General features: G+C 45.5%; 1 protein-coding gene across 2 annotated transcripts in view; it reads left to right on the forward strand.

The window, feature by feature from the left end:
- Positions 1 to 22,338, forward strand: part of GYS2 (glycogen synthase 2) — a 75,012-nt gene extending 52,674 nt beyond the window's left edge. For both annotated transcript variants that reach the window (XM_048499525.1, XM_048499524.1), the window contains 12 exons: positions 2,090 to 2,234; positions 5,381 to 5,498; positions 6,124 to 6,244; positions 8,647 to 8,753; positions 11,529 to 11,588; positions 15,222 to 15,300; positions 16,150 to 16,263; positions 17,483 to 17,609; positions 18,449 to 18,544; positions 19,310 to 19,473; positions 19,786 to 19,866; positions 21,767 to 22,338. In XM_048499525.1, coding sequence (XP_048355482.1) covers positions 2,090 to 2,234; positions 5,381 to 5,498; positions 6,124 to 6,244; positions 8,647 to 8,753; positions 11,529 to 11,588; positions 15,222 to 15,300; positions 16,150 to 16,263; positions 17,483 to 17,609; positions 18,449 to 18,544; positions 19,310 to 19,473; positions 19,786 to 19,866; positions 21,767 to 21,997 — 1,443 coding nt within the window. In that variant the 3' untranslated portion in view covers positions 21,998 to 22,338. The remainder of the gene's footprint in view (positions 1 to 2,089; positions 2,235 to 5,380; positions 5,499 to 6,123; positions 6,245 to 8,646; positions 8,754 to 11,528; positions 11,589 to 15,221; positions 15,301 to 16,149; positions 16,264 to 17,482; positions 17,610 to 18,448; positions 18,545 to 19,309; positions 19,474 to 19,785; positions 19,867 to 21,766) is intronic.
- The last annotated feature ends 625 nt before the right edge of the window (positions 22,339 to 22,963 follow it).

The following is a 22,963-nucleotide window of genomic DNA, read 5'->3' on the forward strand; positions in this document are numbered from 1 at the left end:
AACACCTTTTGGTTGACACCATCTAATTTATCTTCATCTCCCTTAAACTCCTCTGCCAATTTGTTAGTTACCGCGTAAATAACTTTGATTCTGTTTTCTTAACCACTTCTTGTAATGTAAATGCTGTGCAGCAACAACCAATCAAATCACCAAATTCTTGTAAACTCAAAAACAAGTCTGATAGATTATATTTTAACAATATTTCAGCAGTTATTGGCCCTTTCCCCACTTACCGTTTGCGGCACACTACTCTCAGCGCGAGTCATTTCTGGCATGGGGTCGTGTTCCCCACTGCCCCGCACAGTGCGGGGTCATCAATAGCTGCCGTTTTTTCAGCGCCAGAAGTGACGCACGCTGAGGGGACGCCAGAGCAGCAGAGTCGGGGTGGCTGCGTTGTCGCCGCCTGGACTCGTGGGGAGCACCGCTGGACCCCGCGCTATTTGGGGAGAGTGGCGTGCAGCAAACGGTAAGTGGGGAAAGGGCCATTGTTAGTATCCTTTTACTTTATTTTTAGAGTTATCTGGTTATAAAGTCACAGTTAATGCATGGATTTTCCAGCTGATCTTTTCCCACAAAACAGCCAGCAGTTTGCACTTCACGGCCACATCAAATTCTGAGATAGCTTCTTTTTTCCCCTCTTAGGTCCAAATATTCCAGATACAGGAAATCTGGATTGGAACAGCTTTAATCTTCTTCAAGATTCCTCAGCAGGGTTTAGCAAAGATAGCAGTCCATCTGCTGGCGCTTCGACCCTAGGGCAGAGAGAAGGGTCCTCCTAGTCCTCTCTCCTGAAGAAATCTTTCCTGGAGAAATGTGGGCAATCTTAGGTCCCTCTCCTTGACCTGGAGATGACAAATCAAGTGTGGGGAAGCCCTCAGACCTGAAAACCCCCTGCTGGGTTCCTCTATTCTCACAGAGGAGATTACAGCCAGTCCCAAAATCAAACCGGAAGTCCATTGTTAAACTGTTTTAGGTAAGAATAAAAAATTTTGAACCCACAAATGACAGATGCCTTTTGACTTTTATATATATATTATTTATTAGATTTATAGGCCGCCTCACCCCCAAAGGGCTCAAGGCGGCTCACAATACATCTGTTCCAATAACAGCACATAAAATACATAACTAAAACTAACCACGTTAAAACAAATTTCCACAGCAGCAGTTTCTTAAAATTTAAATGACAAAGTTAAAAGCAAGCAAGATTAAAGACAGGTGCCCAATCAAAAAGGCTGGGAGGGGAGAGGCAGGGCCCAAGATGGAATCAAGGCCCTGCCAAGATTGAAAACTGGCAGCCTCAGTGGGGGACGGTAGATCCGTGGCCAGCCTCACCAAAGGCCCGGTGGAACAGCTCAGTCTTAAAGGCCCTGCGGAACTCACCAAGGTCCCGCAGGGCCCAGACAGCTGGAGGGAGAGCGTTCCACCAGGCAGGGGCCAGAGCCGGGTCGAGGCCAGCGCATCGTCGCAGGGCTAGGGGTTTCCAGCAGTTCTGCCACTACTGGAAACCCCTATATATAATGTGTGTGTGTGTGTGTGTGTGTGTGTGTGTGTGTATAATGTGTATGTGTCTATATATATATATATATTGGGGGGGTGGGGGGGGGGGGGGGTGGGGGTGGTGGGGCGGGGGGGGGGGGGGGGGTGGGGGGGGGGGGGGGTGGAGAGTGGGGGGGGGGGGGTGGGGGGGGGGGAACCAAGGTCCCGCAGGGCCCAGACAGCTGGAGGGAGAGCGTTCCACCAGGCAGGGGCCAGAGCCGGGTCGAGGCCAGCGCATCGTCGCAGGGCTAGGGGTTTCCAGCAGTTCTGCCACTACTGGAAACCCCTATATATAATGTGTGTGTGTGTGTGTGTTTGTGTGTGTGTGTGTGTGTGTGTGTGTGTGTATAATGTGTATGTGTCTATATATATATATATATTGTGTGTGTGTGTGTATATAATGTGTATGTGTCTATATATATATATATATATATAGTGTGTGTGTGTGTGTGTGTGTGTGTGTGTGTGTGTGTGTACACACACACACATTATATATGCTCAAGTACTGTTTCAGGGTTTTGATAATTGTCTGTCTTCTTTTGCCATTCAACAGTTCGACATCGATAAAGAAGCAGGCGAGAGACAGATATACCACCGATATTGCATGGAAAGAGCTTCGGTACACTGCTCCCATGTGTTCACTACAGTCTCTCAGATAACCGCCATAGAGGCCGAGCACATGCTGAAAAGAAATCCTGGTAAGGACAGCACGGTTGCCCTGGGAATAGAATTGGTTGTGCAAGATGAGTTTTGAGGTTAGACCACTGGAAATCTGGAAGCCTTCGGGGCTCTCAGCCAAGTACAGAATTGACTGGAGATGCCAGTCATAGATGCGGGTGAAATGTTGGGAACAAAAACTACCAGGCCACGGTTACACAGCCCAGAAAACCCTCGACAGCCAGTTGATTTTGGCCTTGAAAGCCTTTGACAATACAAGTACGGAATTTTTAGTTGACTTCTGATTCACATTTTAACAGCAATGAATCTGTTGTACTTAAATACACAGGGTTGCCAACATTTAGGGGCCTTGAGATGTCCCAGATGACAGAGTTCAGTTCCCCTGGAGAGAATGGCAGCTTTGGAGGGTGGACTCCATGGTGTCCTCAAACCCTATTCCCAAGGCTCCACCTCCAAATCTCCTGGGATTTCTGAACCCAAAGTTGGAGATTCTATAAATATATCTGGATATTTTAGAATTTTCAGTATGGAGAAGACAGATGAGCCTAGATTAGGGTGTCCAGTCTGCAGGTGGTAACGGGAGATCTGATGGAATTACAACTGGTCTCCGGATAAGAGATATCAGTTCCGCTGGAGAAAAATGGCGGCTTTGGAAGGCGGAGTTCACACCATTATACTGCACTGAGGTCCCTCTCCTTCCCAAACCCTTTCCTTCCCATCCTTTATCCTCCAAATCTCCAAACATTTCCCAACCTACATCTTGCAACTCTTAACACAAATTGCATGGGTAGAAATGCATTGCAGACAATTATGATACTCTGGCAGGCTTCTTCCCAGAATTGGGGTCAGGGGGGAACCTGTTCTTATGGTTGTCAACACTGATTGGTTAGCCCTTCTGTCATTCTCGTTGGCCGATTCTCCACTTAAAAAAAACCCACTGAGGCAAGCCGCTCTCCTCTGAATCGCTGCTTTTGAGCAAGAAGTCTTACTCCCCACTGCAGGAACGCACCTCTTCTTTAAAAAAAACCCTTTTCTGTCCCCGTTTTTGCAGCAGGGCGCAAGGGCAGAGGGAGGGAAGAGAGCATTTGGGGGCAGCCTCCGAAGCTTCCATCTTGAAACCGGCAGTCACGCCCCCGGGCTTCCCTCCTCCCCTGTGCAGAGCGTGGGGTGTTTAAAAAGGTGCTGTTCCTATGTTGCTATGCTCTCGCCACTGGCACAGTGGGGAGTGCAGCAGGACCCCACGTTACTTGCCGCGAGTAGCGTGCAACAAAAGGTAAGTGGGGAAACGACCAGTGTTACCTCCCTTTTTTTTTTAGGCAATTCAGTAGTCAAAAAAACCACAACTTCCCTAGCATGGGGGGAAAAGACATTGCTGCCATGGTAACAGAAGCAGGGAAAATGGCAGTAGTGTTTGGCTGAGTGGGAAAATCTGAACTTTCCCTCCCACTTGGCAGCCTCCCACTATGAACTTCCACAAAACTTCTCTAGAAAGCAGGGTTGGGAGGGATCAAGGAAAAGCCATGGAAACTCCAAGGCCCCTTCTGCACACGCAAAATAATGCGTTTTCAAACCACTTTCACAACTGTTTGCAAGTGGATTTTGCCATTCTGCACAGCTTCAAAGAGCATTGAAAGCAGTTTGAAAGTGCATTATTCTGCATGTGGGGAATGAGCCCAAGAGTCACACGACTGTACCCCAAAGCTGTGGGGAACCAAGGGGAAGAACGCTCTTCCTAAAAGTGTAGCATTTGGGGCATGTGGAAACGGCCCTTGATTAGAAGCATTTCATGTTCTGGATGTCAAACTGCAAAGTTGCGAAATATCCCTGGGCTGTTGTTGATCAAAATAAGGCCAATGAACCTCCCTCAGTAGATTATTAAACCTGAAATTTCTACGAGGTCATTATCATAAAAACAGAACGACTGTCAGAGAGAGCAAAATCCCTGCTCCAGAATAACATGCATGAGTGTCCACACCATAGGTGTCAAACTCGCGGCCCTCCAGATGTTATGGACTACAGTTCCCATCATCCCCTGCCAGCATGATGCTGGCAGGGGATGATGGGAACTGTAGTCCATAACATCTGGAGGGCCACGAGTTTGACCCCTGTGGTCTACACACTGACAGCCACTGGGCTTCTGGCACTAGTGTTTCTGTGCGGTTCTAGGCTGGCGGCAAAGTTTACTCATTGAGAAGTCACAGCATTGTCAAGTCAATGACTCCTTTCAGTGATGTTGCAAACTCCTCTTTGCAGCTAAAACAAAGTCCGGTCTTTGAGCTCCGGTCATGGCTGCTGTGGAACCGAGCCAGTGTTTTCAAGGATAAGCCAAAACTAACTGCATTGTTACTAGAGAGATAACTGCCTTACTACTAAAGATGCAGTCGATTTGTGGGCGTTTAGGGACATGTGGTCCAAATCTCCTCTCTGCCATGGAAACTTGCCAGGCGACCTTGGTCTAGCCCCACACTCTCAGCCACGCCCCCAGCCTGCATTTGGATGGGAGACCTCCAAGGAATACTAGGGGCGTGATGTGGAGGCAGACAGTCAAGGTTGTTGGAATAAGTGACTTCTGCATGCCTGGACACTGGGGGGTGCTGTGTATCCCACTCTAACTGTGATGTTGCCTCTCTTGTTTGCCCTCCTTGTCTGGGCCAGGAGACCGCCCACTAACATCCTTTCTTCCCCATGCTGGTTTCGCTTCTGCTCTAGCCTTTGACCTGAGCGCATAGTCAATGGCAGCCTGCCACAGTGGGGCTTTCCCACTGTAGCATTCTCTTACCTGCACACACATGATGGCGCGTTAGTTGTGCCCACTTGTCGTAGGGAAAGTAATCTCTTTAGACAAGGGTTTCTTTCTATCTACCTTTTTCCTGGAACAAAGCTGTGAACTGGAGATGCTTGAATAAATGTACGGCTCATTCCGCACACGCAAAATAATGCACTTTCAAGCTGCTTTCACAACTGTTTTTGCCATTCCGCACAGCTTCAAAGAGCCCTGAAAGCAGCTTGAAAGTGCATTATTCTGCGTGTGCGGAATGAGCCTAAGTTTTACCTTTTACATTTATCTCTTGGGAAGTTTCTATAAACTGCACTCACACACACTACTGGGCAGATCTATGACTCTATCTAACAAAGGTACCATTGCTTGTCTTCTGCTTTTTTCTAGATGTTGTCACTCCAAATGGCCTGAACATTAAGAAATTCTCCGCCATGCATGAATTTCAGAACTTGCACGCCACTTGTAAAGCTAGGATCCAAGAGTTTGTTCGAGGCCATTTCTATGGGTAAGAGTCAAAATGTGTAGAAGTGTGGCCCATTGGCATGCTGTGCTTCAGTCTTTTCTGAGAAAAGAGGGACATAAAGACCAACTCTTCTTCTCCCCTACAGGAGAATGAGGAAAAATCGCCTCAACAAAGAGGTGTCTTAGGGGGTGTAAAAGCATTGAAAGGTCAACCCTGCAGCCTAAGAGTGAATCCACATAGCAAAGATTTACTGCCCTATAACAGCTAGGGTCATTGGGCAGCCATTAAGTGACTACCTAGGGTTGCCAATCTCCAGGTGGTGGCTGGAAATCTCTCTAGGATTTCAACTGGTCCCCAGGTGATAGAGATTGGTTCACCGGGAGAAAATGGCTACTTTGGAGCATGCAAGGACTCAATCCAGCTTACAAATTCCTCTGCCTTCCTCTCCCCACAACAGATAACTTGTGAGGTAGGTGGGGCTAAGAGACCCCCCACCCTCAACTAGGGACCCCACAAAGATACCTGATGACTATTTGGCTTCCCCACCCCAAAAAGCCAGGATGGGAATTCCCAGTTTCCTCTCATGTAGCTGGAGTAACCTTCCCTCTCTACAGTACCAGCTGCAGAAATTGTCTTACCTCTTCCTATTTATTTGTTCCCTTTTCAGCCATCTTGATTTCAGCCTCGAAAAGACCTTATTTTTCTTCATTGCGGGGAGATACGAGTTTTCAAACAAAGGAGCTGACATGTTTTTAGAGGCCTTATCCCGATTAAATTTCCTATTGCGGGTAAGAAACCTATGAATATGCCTTTTATTGAATGAGACCCTGGATCGATTGACCACCTGTCATCTTCTCTGGCTGGTGATGGACCTCTGGTGAGGAGCTGCCAGTCTTGATATTAGAAATTTCTGCAGGCCAATTATTTATTCATTCATTCATTCATTCATTCATTCATTCATTCATTCATTCATTCATTCATTCATTCATTCATTTATTTATTTATTTTACTTGTATACCGCCCTCCCCTGGAGGGCTCAGGGCGGTGAACAACAGAACGTATAAATAGAGCACAAAATAAAATCAATAAATATCAACATTAATTAAATAAATCGTTAAAGAAATGGCTCTATATACATTAAAACCAAACCCCAGTAAAAGCAGCGTACTAATAATAAAATACAACAGATGGCGACCTACTAACGAATCCCCTAAAAGAGGGGAGGGACGGCAGGGTCCACAGATGTTAAAAAGGGGGGGGGTTCGGTAGCGCCCAACTTTCTCAGTCCAACAGAGTAACACATTTTGAGAGTGTACATACATACTTATACACACCCATACTTACACACACACTGTGCTAGCTGTTGTTTGGGAAACCTGAACAACATGGAAAAAAATGTTTGTCCTTTCAGAACAAGGGCAGAAAGCATTGCTCTTTGGCTTCGTGTCATCCCATAGCTAGATTTGAAACACTTATCTGGCTTTGTCTGGAAGTACCTGACATTGTCTGGAAGCATTGTCTGGAAGCCTGATGAGTGTTGGTCGTGCTTCCTAACCTCACTCTGATTATCTGTAGTCATAGCTGATTGGGTGGGTAATGTCAACATACTCATTAAGTTGTATATGCAGTAACTTTAGCTAGGATAGCCTTTGGATGAAGCGCATTAGAAACATGCTATCAAAACCAGAGGTGGGATCCAGCAGGTTCTCACCAGTTCCCGAGAGTGGGTTACTAATTATTTGTGTGTGCCGAGAGGGGGTTGCTAATTGGGTCTGCTTTTCCATTAGGTCCATTCCATTAGGTCCAAAAATCATAAAGTCCTGTTGTTTCCTATGTGGCTGGTTAGTGAAGGTAGAAAACAGGATAATTCTCCCTGTTGGGCTGTTTTAAAAACATGTTTTAGAAATATGGTAAAGTTCCTTGTTTAAGGAAAGTATCCTTCTTTTGATTTCTAGAAACAAAATTAAGTGAAAGTATTAAGTATTTGACAGGCAGTCAATTAGAGGAGAAGTAGTTGTTTCTGTTGGCAATAGACGATAGGACTTGCTCTAATGAGTTTAAATTATGGACAGAAAGATACCAGCTGGAAATTAGGAACTTTTTTTTTACAGTAAGAGTTTTTTACAGTAACAGAAAAATTATTAATGCCCCGCCCCCGGAATGCCCAGCCACGCCCCCGTCATGCCCTGCCCCATTGGCGTTATGCCACTGTTTGAAGCACACCACCATGGGAACCTGTTAGTAAAATTTTTGGATCCCACCACTGATCAAAACTGTAGATTAGAGAAAGAAGCAGTTGCACACTTTACTCTGGGAAAAACCCGGTAGCAGCTCTCTACATAGAGCTATGGAGAGACCCATACAGAGTAACTATCTTAAGCATAAGCAACTATCTAGGCACCTCAATTCATGAAGGATATTGACAAGCCAGAAGGGTCCAGAGGAGGGCAACCAAAATGGTGAAAGGTCTGGAATCCGTGCCCTACGAAGAGAGACTTAGGGAGCTGGGCATGTTTAGTTGGGTGAAGAGAAGGTTTTGAAGCGATGCCATGTTGGTGAGGGAACAAACTTATTTTCTGCTGCTGCAGAGGCTAGCACCAGGAGTAATGGGTTCAAGGTGAAGGAAAAGGACGAAAAAACGAGCAGGGCAGCGGTGAAATTGGCAAGCAAAAATGACAGCCTGGCCCAGACCAAGAAAAACTGCAAAGCTCCTTGCTCTGTGCTTTGCGGTTTTGCTTGGTCTGGGTCAGGCTGAAGGAAAAGAGACTCCACTCAAACATCAGGAAGAGCTCCCTGAAAGTCAGGGCTGTTTGACAGTGGAATGCACTGCCTCAGAGCGTGGTGGAGTCTCCTTCTTTGGAGGGTTTTAAAGAGAGACTGCATGGCCATCTGTCAGGAGTGCTTTGATCGTGTGTTCCTGCATTGCAGGAGGTTGGACTTGATTGCGGTCTCCTCCAACTCTATGGCTCATTCCACACATGCAGAATAATACACTTTCAAACTGCTTTCAGTGCTCTTTGAAGCTGTGCGAAATGGCAAAATTCACTTGCAAACAGTTGTGAAAGTGGTTTGAAAATGCATTATTTTGCGTCTGCGGAAGGGGCCTATGATTCTATGATTCTATGAATCGGTTCCTCGTTGCTGAGGTGTTGAGCAGGAGAGCTGAGAAAAGGGTCTTATTGTCTTTCAGGTACACAAGAGTGACGTCACCGTCGTCGTGTTCTTTATCATGCCAGCAAGCACGAACAATTTCAACGTGGAAACCCTGAAAGGCCAGGCCGTTCGAAAGCAGCTGTGGTAATCTTTGCTTTCTTTCTCTTTCAAAAATTTCCATTAGTTCCGGCAAGAGGCAGGCTGGTGGCTTTCTTTGTGTCAAAAACCGACACTGCCCCATCTGCAAGTGCATATACCTTCCCCCTTGCCAACTTGAAGTATCCCTGGAGGCACTGTTAGCTCCACTGGAAACTGCACATGTACTGATAAGTTAGACATTAGATAATGGGACTAAGGCCCCTTCCGCACATGCAGAATGATGCTGTTTCAATCCACTTTCACAATTGTTTGCATGTGGATATTGCTATTCCGCACAGTAAAATCCAGTGGCAAAGTGGATTGAAAGTGCATTCTTCTGCATGTGCGGAAGACGCCCAAGAGCATCCCTTGAGTCATTTCAATTTAGGAAAATGGTCAGGGGAAGAGGTCTACGCCCCCTATCTCTGTGCAGTGTGGACCAAATCCAAACAAGGCCTGTTCATACCTGGGAAACGAGGAACTTCAGAATGCTTCTCTCAACTTGAGTCAGGGTCATACACAGGGAAAACATAGGCTGTTTCCGCACGGCCATGCTGGGGGGTGCGTCGGCGTATACAACACCAACGCACCCCCCCCCCGGGACCGGGCGCATGAATGGTCCCGGTAGGGGCAGGGAAGATGGCACAGCGCTGCACTGTCGCCCGATCGACGTACCTTCCCTGCGACCTTCCGACACCCCCCCCCTGCCCTGCGACTCCAGAGCTGTCGCGCAGGGCAGGGGGGCATGTCCCCTGGGCAACGCGCCGGAAGGTCGCAGGGAACGCACGTCGATCGGGAAAGGGGGGGATGGCGCCTTCCAGCCACTGCCATTCGCACGGCAGCGGCTGGAAGCCACTGTTTCCAGAAAAACTCACTCTGGGAGCGAGGTTTGGAAATAGCAGCTTCGCGCCGCTAGGGGGGAGCGAGGGCGGCACGGCTGCGATGCAGCTGCGCCCCCCATGCGAACAGCTCCCTAGGGACGGCATTTTTGCCGTCCCAAGGGCGCTGTAAATGACCCGTGCGGAAAAGGCCATAGTGAGTAGAGTGTGTAGAGTTAGGCCTGGAACGTGAGCTTGTGTATCAGAATGTCCTTGGTCCAGATCATACCACAGTGATGAACTCATTCAGTGGTCCAACCTAAACGACCACAGCTCAGCACCATCCACTCCACAGCAGTATGAGAAATGCTAGGTTACAAAACAACCGACACCAATAGGTATGGTGTGTCAAGCAATAAAATACTGTGAACACCCACTGTGTCAAGGCTGCTTACATAAACAGGGAAAGTGTTTTAATAAATAAAGATAAAGTGCAAATTAGTGCCCCAAAACTGTACTGTGCAAAGCACAATAGCATAAATATCTAGAGGAAGCACATTAACACCTCTGACCCTATATCAGCAACAAGCTGTCAACCAGTAATATACTGCGTCTCAAGGTCCAAAGCTAGCCTACCCTTTGAGATAGATTGTAAGCATTACTGAGTATGCGGTAAGTGCTGGGTGACCTTGGGCCAGTCACAGTTCTCTCAGAAAGCCAGTGTGTTGTAGTGGTTCAGAGCAGGTGGATTCTAATTTGGAGAATCGGGTTTGATTCCCCACTCCTACACACCTGCTGGGTGACCTTGGTCTGGTCACAGTTCTTTGGACCTCTCTCAGTCCCATCTGCCTCACAAAGTGTCTGTTGCGGGGAGAGGAAGGGAAAGGAGCTTGTGAGCCACCTCGAGTCTCCTTACAGGAGAGAAAGGCAGAGTATAAATCCAAACTCTTCCTCCTCCTCCTCCTCCTCCTCCTCCTCCTCCTCCTCCTCCTCCTCCTCCTTCTGTTGTGGGGAGGGGAAGAGAAGGCAATTGTAAGTAGCTTTGAGTCACCTTAAGAAGGCAGAGAAAAGCAGGGTACAAAAACCTACTGTTCTTCTCCTCTTCCTGTGTATATCAAAGACAATCATTTGTTGGGTTTGTAAGAGAGGACATTTTCAGTGGTGTTCCAACAACAACAACAACAACAACAACAACAACAACAACAACAACAACCATTATTATTATTATTATTATTATTATTATTGTCGTTGTCGTTGTCGTTGTCGTTGTCGTTATTAGAATTATTAGAATTATCATATAATTATTAGAATTAATTTTTTTACGGTTTTATCTCTGCTTTTAAATGTTTTAACTGTCCTATATTGTTATTTTCATATGTTGTACACCGCCCAGAGCCCTTCGGGGATGGGGCGGTATAAAAGTTTAAGAAAATAAATAAAATAAATAAATAATTATTATTATTATTAATTAGATAATTATGGAACAATTTCTCCAGGAAGTGGGTTGGCTCCCTCACTTTTGATCTTTAGCAGGCAGCTGAAGATGCTTTTATTGCATTTGATTAAAAGAGTCCTAATTTTAAAAAAACCCGGTATGTATTATGTTTTATGTATTTTATTTATAGCGCAAGCTGCCTTGAGCTCTGTAAGGGAAAAAAAGTGACTTCTAATTACTTTTAATAAATTGATAAAATAAAGTTTCCTCCTGCTGGACTTTTTTATATTTCTGAATGAGTGAGCAGCAATTCCCTCAGGCCCCTTCCGCACATGCAGAATAATGCGCTTTCAGTCCACTTCCACAATTGTTTGCAAGTGGATTTGGCTAGTCGGCACAATTGCAAAGTGCACTGAAAGTGGATTGAAAGGGCATTATTCTGCATGTGTGGAAGGGGCCTCTTCTGTCTTTCCTCTTACAGAAAAGAAAAGAAGATCCTCATTAATAACACCTCACTTTCTCCCTTAGGGACACGGCGCATTCGGTGAAAGAAAAGTTTGGGAAAAAGCTCTATGATGCATTGTTAAGGTGAGAGTTCACAGAATCGTAGAGTTGGAAGCAGTGGTGGGATCCAAAAATTTTAGTAACAGGTTCCCTCACTCAGCCCCCCCCCCCTCAGCAAAGGCAAACCTGAGCCCTGGGCAATACCTGAGTTGGATGCCCCCCCATGGGAAGCCACCCCACCACGACCCCCAAAAATTTTTTGCACCAGGTCATTTCTAAATCATCATCACATTATAGAAAATGCCCCAACTCACAAATCTGAACACAGCCATGGTGAAACACACAGGTTCTTTGATAGAGACTGGTGAGATAAAAGGTACGAAAGGCTGAGAATCCATGAATTGCAGTACCTGGAAGGGATTAACCCAGTTCAGGGAGTTACATTATTAGTCTCAATTGCTATATGGAACCTTCACGTTCAAAGGCAGTATGCCTCTCGAGGAGGCGAGGGCGTGGAGATGGAAAAGCGGACCCAATTAGTAACCCCCTCTCAGCACACACAAATAATTCGTAACCCACTCTCGGGAACTGGTGAGATCCTGCTGGATCCCACCTCTGGTTGAAGGGGCCATGCAGGCCATCTAGTTCAAACCCCCCCCCCCACTCAGTGCAGGATCAACCTGGAGTATCCCTAACAAGTGTTTGCCCAGTCATTGCTTAAAGTCTGCCATTGAGGGGGAAACCCCACCTCCCTAAGCAGCTGATTTCACTATTGTACAACTCTTACTGTAAAAATGTTTTCCCTAATATCCAGTTAGAACTTTTTCTCCCAGTAATTTAAACCCATTATTGCAAACCTCATCCTCTGAGGCCAGCAGGAACACCTCCCAGCCCCCCTCTAAATGACAGTCCTCAAAATACTTAAAGGTCATTTCCGTTCGGCAAAATTATACCTTGCACCACCAGGCTTTTTAAACCTGGGTCTATTTTATCTCAGGGTGTCCATCCGCACGGCTGCCTGCTTTTTGAAGGAATCCATTGAAAACAGGGAGGAAATACTCCAATTTCTTTCGCATGAGCCCAGAACATCTGTATTTACTTCGGAAGCATATCTGAGCATGCCCAGTGTCCCACGTTCTGATTGGCTGTTGTTTTTTGAGCGGCAGCTTGAATGAACGTCAGGCAGGGAGATCAGGCCGCTGGGTTTTTGCATGGTAGATTGGTTTTTGCATGGTAGCAGGCACAAGCAGGGTCGCACTAGGATTTTTTAAAAGAATCTCCAAACTAGCAATTTTTGAAAAACCTGGGGTAAGGGAAATATTGCAGGGCAACACCGGGGCAGGCCTGTTTTAGCACTGGGAACCATGTGGAATTCTCAACTGCACAGAGATATTTTTCTTGCTCAACCCAGAATATTTTGACCATGCAGAAATGGCCAAAGAGTCAAAGAGAGCAATCATGTCTTCCCTCAGTCTCTTCATCTCCAGGTTAAACATTCACAAATCCTTCAACCTTTCCTTGTCGGGCTTGGCCTCCAGACCCTGATCATCCTGGTTGCTCTTCTATGTACCCGCTCCCTTCTGTCCGCATTTTTTTGAATGGAGGCCTCCAGAACGGTACACGATACTCCAGATGATGCCTGACTGGTGCAGTGTGAAATGGGACTATGACATCTTGTGATTTGGATGTTATGTCTCTATTGATACACCCCAAGATTGCATTAGCCTTTTTTGTCGCTACATCTCATATTAAACTTCTTGTCCACCCATACTCCAAGATCTTGTTCACACACACTGCTACTTAGAAGGGTACCCCCATCCAGTATGTGTATCTCTCATTTTTGTTACCCAAATGTAGAACATGGCACTTATCCTTGTTGAATTGCATCTGGTTCACATCCACCTACTTTTCCAGTGTGTTCAGATCTCCAGCCCCAAAGATTTACAGCTCCAAAGATATATGACTGACTTCCACCAGAACAGGGCCTTCTCGGCCCTGGCCCCGACATGGTGGAACGCATCACCGGCAGGCGTTAGAGCTCTCTGGGACATCATCAGTCAGTTTCGGAGTGCATGTAAGACTGAAATGCTCCACAGGGCCTACAACTAAAGCTATATGATATAAATCAAGATATGTCTTGGCCCCCATGATCATATTCCCCCTTGAGTTTATGGACTTATAAGTTTATGGGAAATGTATTGATTCACCACCATCTGAGGAATGTTTCAATCGTGATTATGTAATTTATTGATGTTAATACTTCTATTTTATTATGTGTGTTGGACCAGGGAGGGCAGGATATCAAATTAAATAAAATAAACAAACAAATCTCTGTCCTCTGGTGTGTTCGCTACTCCTCCATGTTTGGTGTCATCTACACATTTATCGAATAGTCCCTCCACCCTATCATCCAGATCATTTATAAAAATATTGAAAGGTACTGGGCCAAAAACCGAGGCCTCCACTGGACATCACCCTCCATTACGATCAAATGCCATTTTCCCCTAGATTGCAGTGCAAAGTTCTGTGTCCAGTGATACAAGTACAGAGTTAAGTATCCATAAAGGCGAGATCTTTCAATGGGTTTTTGTTGCTGAATGAGTATAGGGCATAGGTGTCAAACTCACGGCCCTCCAGATGTCATGGACTACAGTTCCCATCATGATGCTAGCAGGGGATTAAGAACATAAGAACATAAGAACATAAGAACAAGCCAGCTGGATCAGACCAGAGTCCATCTAGTCCAGCTCTCTGCTACTCGCAGTGGCCCACCAGGTGCCCTTGGGAGTTCACATGCAGGATGTGAAAGCAATGGCCTTCTGTGGCTGTTGCTCCCGAGCACCTGGACTGTGCTACAGGCATTTGCAATCCTCAGATCAAAGAGGATCAAGATTGGTAGCCATAAATCGACTTTCTCCTCCATAAATCTGTCCAAGCCCCTTTTAAAGCTATCCAGGTTAGTGGCCATCACCACCTCCTGTGGCAGCATATTCCAAACACCAATCACACGTTGCGTGAAGAAGTGTTTCCTTTTATTAGTTCTAATTCTTCCCCCCAGCATTTTCAATGAATGCCCCCTGGTTCTAGTATATTGTGAGAAAGAGAGAAAAATTTCTCTCTGTCAACATTTTCTACCCCATGCATAATTTTTTATAGACTTCAATCATATCCCCCCTCAGACGCCTTCCTCTCTCCAAACTAAAGAGTCCCAAACGCTGCAGCCTTTCCTCATAAGGAAGGTGCTGCAGTCCCTCAATCATCCTCGTCGCCCTTCTCTGCACTTTTTCTATCTCTTCAATATCCTTTTTGAGATGTGGCGACCAGAACTGAACACAGTACTCCAAGTGCGGTCGCACCACAGCTTTATATAAGGGCATGACAATCTTTGCAGTTTTATTCTCAATTCCTTTCCTAATTATCCCCAGCATAGAGTTTGCCTTTTTCACAGCTGCCATACATTGAGTTGACATTCCCATGGGAACTGTAGTCCATAACATCTGGAGGCCCGCGAGTTTGACACCTGTGGTATAGGGTATATGCAACGAGAAAGCATGATCAATCACAGCCTATCATGACGCGCCATCCTGCCTGAATTAACTCCTCCCAAAGTCCCAGCTACCCTGGCTGGGGAAAAGCCACCCTTTGCATGAAATCATAAAGATCTTGTTGAAGCTCTTTCGTTTCTTTACTAAAAGGCTTTCCTTATCCCATCTACAGAGGAGAAATCCCCGATATGAACAAGATCTTGGATCGTGATGACATGACCCTCATGAAGCGAGCCATCTATTCTACCCAGGTAAGAAAAAAAATGATCCGTTTTTGTTATTCCTGAAGTATATTTACAACTCATAGGCTCATTCCGCACATGCAGAATAATGCACTTTCAAATTGCTTTCAATGCTCTTTGAAGCTGTGCGGAATGGCAAAATCCACTTGCAAACAGTTGTGAAAGTGGTTTGAAAACGCATTATTTTGCGTGTGCGGAAGGGGCCATAGAGAAGATATGAATTCACCATGCAAACAAAACCTCCCTACATAGAAATGTCAGGATATTTATTTACTTCATTTATAGTTCACTTTGCTCAGTCAGACTCAAGGCAAAGTACATCGTGGAAGTCAATGCAATCAACAGGATGAGACATCTTGTAGCAATAGTCTATAATGAGATGTTTAACGATGTGGTTGTGGCGACTGGAATTGCATCGTAGCGAGATGGAAATCAAAGCAATCTTTGGAGCCTACGGAATGGATGAACAGTCTAACGGAATATGTAACAATGGGCACTTTCACACATGCAGAATAATTCACTTTAAATCCACTTTCAATGCACTTTAAAGCTGGATTTTACTGTGCAAAATTGTGCAAGTGCATTGAAAGTGAGTTATTCTGCATGTGTGAAAATGTCCAATGGCAAAGCTGACGTTGCTGATCCACAAGTCAATTACACAATATAGAAAGAAATGAAATCTCCCATGCTTGAGGATTCTAACTTTCCATGTGAATAGAGTTTCATGGTGATGTGGCCACTACTAAAAATGCCCTGCTCCTTTGAAAAGCAGGTTCCCCACTGGCTATGAGCATAGTCGAATCTCCATGTGGTCACTGAAGCCTTCTGACTTCTTTTTCTTCTTTTGTTCTCCTGCAGCGACAGACCCTCCCACCAGTGACCACCCACAACATGATTGACGATTCTAACGACCCAATTCTCAACACTATCAGACGCATCGGGCTTTTCAACAGTCGGACAGATCGTGTCAAGGTAGTAATCTCGCATTTTGGATATTATACATAGATATAAAACTGAAGTGCCTTTGAACCAAAATGCCTTAGGATCAATTGGCCGTAATCATTTTATGCATTGTAGATTTGCATTGTAGATTTGCATTGTAGATTTGCATTTGCAATGTATTCAATTCAATTCACTTGCATTGTAGATTTGCATTTTATGCATTGTAGATTTGCATTGTGTATCTAATTCACCTGGGGAATCTAGTCCTTGTGGGAGTTGTAATTCCCATGAAGTCTAGCTTCCTGAGACATATTGTGAGTATGGCACCCAAGTACAACCTGTGATTTCTAAATTGCAAATTTATTTATTTATTTATAACTAGTCTTATATACCGCCCTTCCTCCGAAGGGCTCTGGGCGGTGAACAACACGATAAAAACAATAATTACAATAAACCCCGTTAAAACAAATTAATAACAATGCATTGCATTGGCGTCCAGCATAACTTCGTAGATCCACCCTGGAAAACAAACAGAGAGGTGAAGGACCCAGGAAGTAAAGGGGAAAAGGGAGAAAGGAGGGGCGGGGGGCCATTGGAAGATGCCAACTCAGTTTGATGCTCTGCCTTTGCTTAAATCTCAAGTAATTTTTGGGGTCAGCTGGATCCCTAGAAATATTCTTCCAGACCTATATCTGTAGGGGACACCTTTGCCTCAAAGTGACTACATTCAAGAACTGGGATGCAGTGTTCTCCTAGATACCTGTTGCATTCAGCCTATGTTTTTTCACTGACCTCTTACATTGTCAAAAGCTTTCACGGCCAGAATCAACTGGCTGTTGTGGTTTTCTGGGCTCTGTGGCCATGGTCTGGTAGTTTTTGCTCCGAATGTTTTGCCCACATCTATGACTGTACTCTTCAGAGGCATATCAGGTTAAGATGTGTTTCTCTCCATGGCACAGTAAATCACTCCCTATTGCACTACGGAGAGCAATGCATCTTACTGTGATATACCTGGAGGCAGATGGAGGCAAAACGTTAGGAGCAAAAACTACCAGACCACAACCACACATCCCAGAAAACCCACAACGGTCAGTTGAGTCCAGCTGTGAAAGCCTTCAAAAGTACAATCTTTTAACGACTTTGGTATCCCATGTTCCACATGCACGCAATGGCCTCGCTATACATGGCACAGGCTTGTAGAGTTGGAAGATGTTTTGGCAGTTCTAACTAACTTGCTTTAACTCTCCAGGTTATCTTGCATCCTGAGTTCCTCTCTTCAACAAGTCCGTTATTACCTATGGACTATGAAGAGTTTGTCAGAGGTTGTCATCTTGGGGTATTCCCATCTTACTATGAGCCCTGGGGATATACTCCTGGTAAGGAATCTTACCTGTTTTCATACATTTAGCACTAGTATTTGACAATATTAACATATGGAATTCACCCCCAGAAGATGACCCACAAGATTAGATAGTTTTTTAAGAGAAAGAACCTGTCTTAGAATGCAGCATCTTAATGTGTTTTCCGTTTTTCTTATATTGCATGTTTGCAGGCAGGGAGTGCCAGGGGCGTACCACCCATGGGGACATTTGGGGTCATATGTTCCCGGGCGGCTACTATTTGGTAATGTGGGGGGTGGAAAATCAATTCCCCCCACTAACTCTGAGAGGCGCGCAATCGCCCCTGATCCTGAACAGGCTGCACCACTGGCTCTGTGGTGGGAGGGACTGGGAATGGCACAGAGGTGTATCTAGGGAAAATAGAGCCCAGGGTAAAATCTAGGGAAAGTGGAGCCGGGGGGAGGGGGGGTGCGGAAAACAGATTTTGCCCCAGGCTTCATTTTCTCTAGATACATCTCTGGGGAGTGCCTTATTTAATGTAGTGCAGCAACTAGCTATCTTTGGGTTTATAAATAACTGGTCGTGGAAAATGCAATATAGTCGCAGCTGACACATGGTGACCTCATGGGGTTTTTAAGTCAAAAGATGTTTGCTATTGCCTGCCTCCATGTCATGACCCTGGTATTCCTTGGTAGTCATCCATAGACTAGCCATGGCCAACCCTGCTTAGCTCCCAAGATCTGATGAGATCAGATTAGCCTGGGCTACTCAGGTCTTATTTTTTTATGTGATGCAGCACATAACTGTTTTAGGCGTTGTTAAATGACAATTAGTCATAAGTAATCAAATCTCTCTTTTCCTTTCTCTTTCGCTAGCTGAGTGTACCGTCATGGGCATTCCCAGCGTGACGACCAATCTCTCTGGATTTGGCTGTTTTATGCAGGAACACGTGGCTGATCCAGCAGCATACGGTGAGACGGTTTGAACGCGAAACCTATTTTGCGCATGCTGGCAAGTGGCTTCACACGTGGACTTGCAACACTTGATCTCACATTGGCTCATTGCTTAACTTTCAATGACTTGGATGAACTGCGCAGTTATTGCATTTAACCTCCAACCTGCCAAGGGAGGCGCATCACTGTGTGCTTCATTTTTTAAATTTGTTTATTACATTTTATATTTGGTGGGATCTCTGAGAGAACTGCATTTTAATGGGATGGGGTTATTTTATATAGAGCCAAAAATTAACCAAAATTTAATGGATTTTAGCCTTTGATCCATGTGCTCTATTTCTGTTTTGTTGTTCACCGCCCTGAGCCCTTCGAGGGAGGGCGGTATAGAAATATAATACATAGGTAGACAGACAGACAGACAGACAGACAGACAGACAGACAGACAGACAGACAGACAGACAGACAGACAGACAGACAGACAGATAGATAGATAACTGTGACTGGCCCAAAATCACCCAGCAGGCTTCATGCAGAGGAGCAGGGAAACAAATTCAGTTCACTAGATAAGAGCCTGCTGCTCAGGTGGAGGAGCAGATTCTTTAGTTTAGAGTCTGCTGCTCTTAACCACTACACTACGCCGGTTCTCTGAACGTGAATGCTTTCATTTTATGGGAGAGGGATTTTTTTCAAAAGACAGATGCATAAAGACAGATGCAAGGGAAGTTTCCAAAGGTCAAAAGCGTCTGTTTCCACATCTTACCTAACCTGGCTTGTCTCCCACAGGTATTTACATCGTGGACAGGAGATACCGTTCTCCAGACGAGTCTTGCAATCAGCTGACACAGTTCCTATATGCGTTTTGCCAGCAGTCACGTCGGCAAAGAATCGTCCAGAGAAACCGAACGGAGAGACTCTCAGATCTGCTGGACTGGAGATACTTGGGCAGGGTATGATAAACTGTTTCATGCATATCCAAGTCCCTCACAGCTGTTCGGAGAAACCTCTGCGTAGCTGTGCATAAAATGGGGCTTATCTTCCCACAAGTGCCAATCTCAGGGCATTTTTGCACATGCAGAATAATGCACTTTCAATCCACTTTCAATGCACTTTGCTGCTGGATTTTACTGTGTGAACTAACAAAATCCACTTGCAAACAACTGTACAAGTGCATTGAAAATGCATTATTCTGCAGGTGCGAAAGTGCCCTCTGGGAGAGTTACTTAATGCGAGTTTTTCTCTGTCTTCCTTTCGTGTCACAGTATTACACGCACGCCCGGCATGTGGCTGTGAGCCGAGCATTTCCTGAAAAATTCGAGATGGAACCAAATGCTCCTCCGAAGGTAACTTTTCCTTGAAGTGGGAAATTTAAATATCGACATTCTAGAACAGGAAGGTGATGGGGAAACAGGGGTGATGGGGAAACAGGAAGTGACTGCGATCCTTATCTACAATTGCCCACATTTTATTTCTGACAACTGCAATGGCAGATATTTCGGGAGCACGACACAAATCAAGGTTTCGGCTATTACCCAAATTGGCTTTTCATGTCTGGAATGTAGCTCCACATTCAGCTAGTTATCACATGTTTATCTTCCAAACCAGGGATCTCCAACCTGCCAACACTTTTTCTAGTGCCCCCCCCCCCAAAGTGTTTGCAGAAAGTGGGTGGGGTCAGATAAGCCTTTTGCCCAGCCAGGGCTTCTGATTGGCTATTCAGATTCTTAAAAACATCGCTACCACAGCACAAAGCTCTTTACTGTGTGACTGTTTTTACGACTGGTTCCACCTGCTGCAGCAGCTATTTTGTGATACCTGCTTTGTGGCTGCGCCCACCACACCATGTCAGAATTTAAAATGTGTCCACAGGTTCAAAAAGTTTGGGGACCTCTGTTCCAAGCAGGCTTATTTTGTCCTTACAACAACCCTTGGGGTTCGATAGGCAGAATTATCTGCCCAGCATCACCCAGTGAGTGTCCAGTACTGTGCTAAAAACGGACTTTCAGTTTTCTTGAGACTTGATTAAGTGTTTGACTAAGCATCTCCTTCATGGACCACACACATTTGGATATGGAAAATCAAAACTTAACAAATTTTGCTCAGTTTTAGGCTGCAGTGATAGAATCCTGGGAACCAAATTAAGATAAGAACATAAGAACAAGCCAGCTGGATCAGACCAGAGTCCATCTAGTCCAGCACTCTGCTACTCGCAGTGGCCCACCAGGTGCCTTTGGGAGCTCATGTGCAGGATGTGAAAGCAATAGCCTTCTGCTGCTGCTGCTCCCAACACCTGGTCTGCTAGGGCATTTGCAATCTCAGATCAAGGGGGATCAAGATTGGTAGCCATAGATCGACTTCTCCTCCATAAATCTGTCCAAGCCCCTTTTAAAGCTATCCAGGTTAGTGGCCATCACCACCTCCTGTGGCAGCATATTCCAAACACCAATCACACGTTGCGTGAAGAAGTGTTTCCTTTTATTAGTCCTAATTCTTCCCCCCAGCATTTTCAATGAATGCCCCCTGGTTCTAGTATTGTGAGAAAGAGAGAAAAATGTCTCTCTGTCAACATTTCCTACCCCATGCATAATTTTATAGACTTCAATCATATCCCCCCTCAGACGTCTCCTCTCCAAACGAAAGAGTCCCAAACGCTGCAGCCTCTCCTCATAGGGAAGGTGCTCCAATCCTTCAATCATCCTCGTTGCCCTTCTCTGCACTTTTTCTATCTCTTCGATATCCTTTTTGAGAGGTGGCGACCAGAACTGGACACAATCCTGGTTCCCAGGATTCTAAGATCTAGGAAATCATCCAAACACTTGCCCTCCTGTCTATTATTAAGACCTTTGGCCTGGGCAGAAGAAGTGCTGGAAAGTGGGTGTTAGAGTGACCAACTCCATCTTGGGAAATTTCTGGAGATTTGGAAAATGCCTGGGGACGGTGGACTTGTGTGGGGGTTTTTTTAGATAACCTTTAATGGCATAAGGGATGGTGGAGTTGCGGGGGAGGAGCTCAGCTGAGCTGTGATGCCTCTCTAGGATTTCCATTTCTTGTAGACTCTATGATGTACCATAGAGTCTCCTCTCCAACGCTTATGGAAACCGATCTCTTGCAGCCTGGAGATCAGTTGTAAAAAGGGAGAACTCCAGTCTCCAGCTTGATAATTTCAGATTCATTGTAAGGGAGCTACCTTCACACCTGTTCTTGTGACTGTGTCCGATTCGTCTTCTGCTTTTCCTCATTCAGACTGAAGGATTCCGGTTTCCCCGTCCTTCATCGGTACCCCCCTCCCCCGCTGTGTCTCAGCACAACAGTCCCCACCAAAGCGATGACGAGACTGAGGAGACCGATGTTGAGGATGAAAGATATGACGAAGAGGAAGAAGCAGAGAGGGATCGGCAGAATATAAAATCTCCTTTCGACATCAACGCTGTGCCCCAGGTGAAAAATAAGCCACATGGAGAATACAGGAACTGATCTACTCTCTTACCTGGTGGTCTCGCATGGGCCTCACCTGCTCAAACATACATGTATACCTGGATGGTCCAATGATTTGCAATGTGGGCGTTCAAGATGCTTAGCGGAGTGTTCAAGATGCTATATAAGCTAAATGTCTGAAATATCTTGACTTACCCCTTCTCTTGAAATAGTTTTTCCTTCCATTCTTTTATTGGAGGTAGGAGAAAGCTAGAAGCATTAGGAAGGTATGTTGGCTTTCATATTTGTAGCCGTGACCCCAGAGAATGGGTAGAGGAAGATGAGAGCATCGTGCTGTCTGCAAACATGGCAGGGCTAGAGGAAAAGAAAACTACTGTTGTTGGTGTAGTTCAGGGGTAGGGAACCTGCGGCTCTCCAGATGTTCAGGAACTACAATTCCCATCAGCCCCTGCCAGCTGACAGAGGGGCCATGCTGACAGAGGGGCCATGCTGACAGAGGCTGATGGGAATTGTAGTTCCTGAACATCTGGAGAGCCGCAGGTTCCCTACCCCTGGTGTAGTTACTAAGCCTGCTGCTTTCTTGGGGGGGGGGGGGGTTGAGCATTTTGTCATGTTACAAATGTAAGTAAATTAAGTTTGCATTCTGTATACACATATGTGCTGTGGATCGCCACTACAAATCTCTCTTCTGGAAGCTGATTCAAGTGTCATTATTGTGAGGCACAGTTAAAATGAGTGACAACACACTCAGTTTCTAACGGTTATCGCAATTGTGCAATGTTGGATTAGTTATGTATGAGATTTCAGCTTTCTGATGTCCACATGGGGGAACATCCTATTATATAAAAGGCTGTCCATGGTAGCAACGACTCACTTCCAACCAATCATCATGCACGACTCATTTCCAGTCAGTTACCACACATGCATGGCTTGGGGACAGGGCTTACACAGAATGGGTCAAAAGCAACACAAATAAAACATTGGAATGTGGCGGTTACTCATTCT

Source organism: Sphaerodactylus townsendi, linkage group LG06 (assembly GCF_021028975.2).
Source record: "Sphaerodactylus townsendi isolate TG3544 linkage group LG06, MPM_Stown_v2.3, whole genome shotgun sequence".
In the NCBI taxonomy this organism is placed as follows: Eukaryota; Metazoa; Chordata; class Lepidosauria; order Squamata; family Sphaerodactylidae; genus Sphaerodactylus; species Sphaerodactylus townsendi.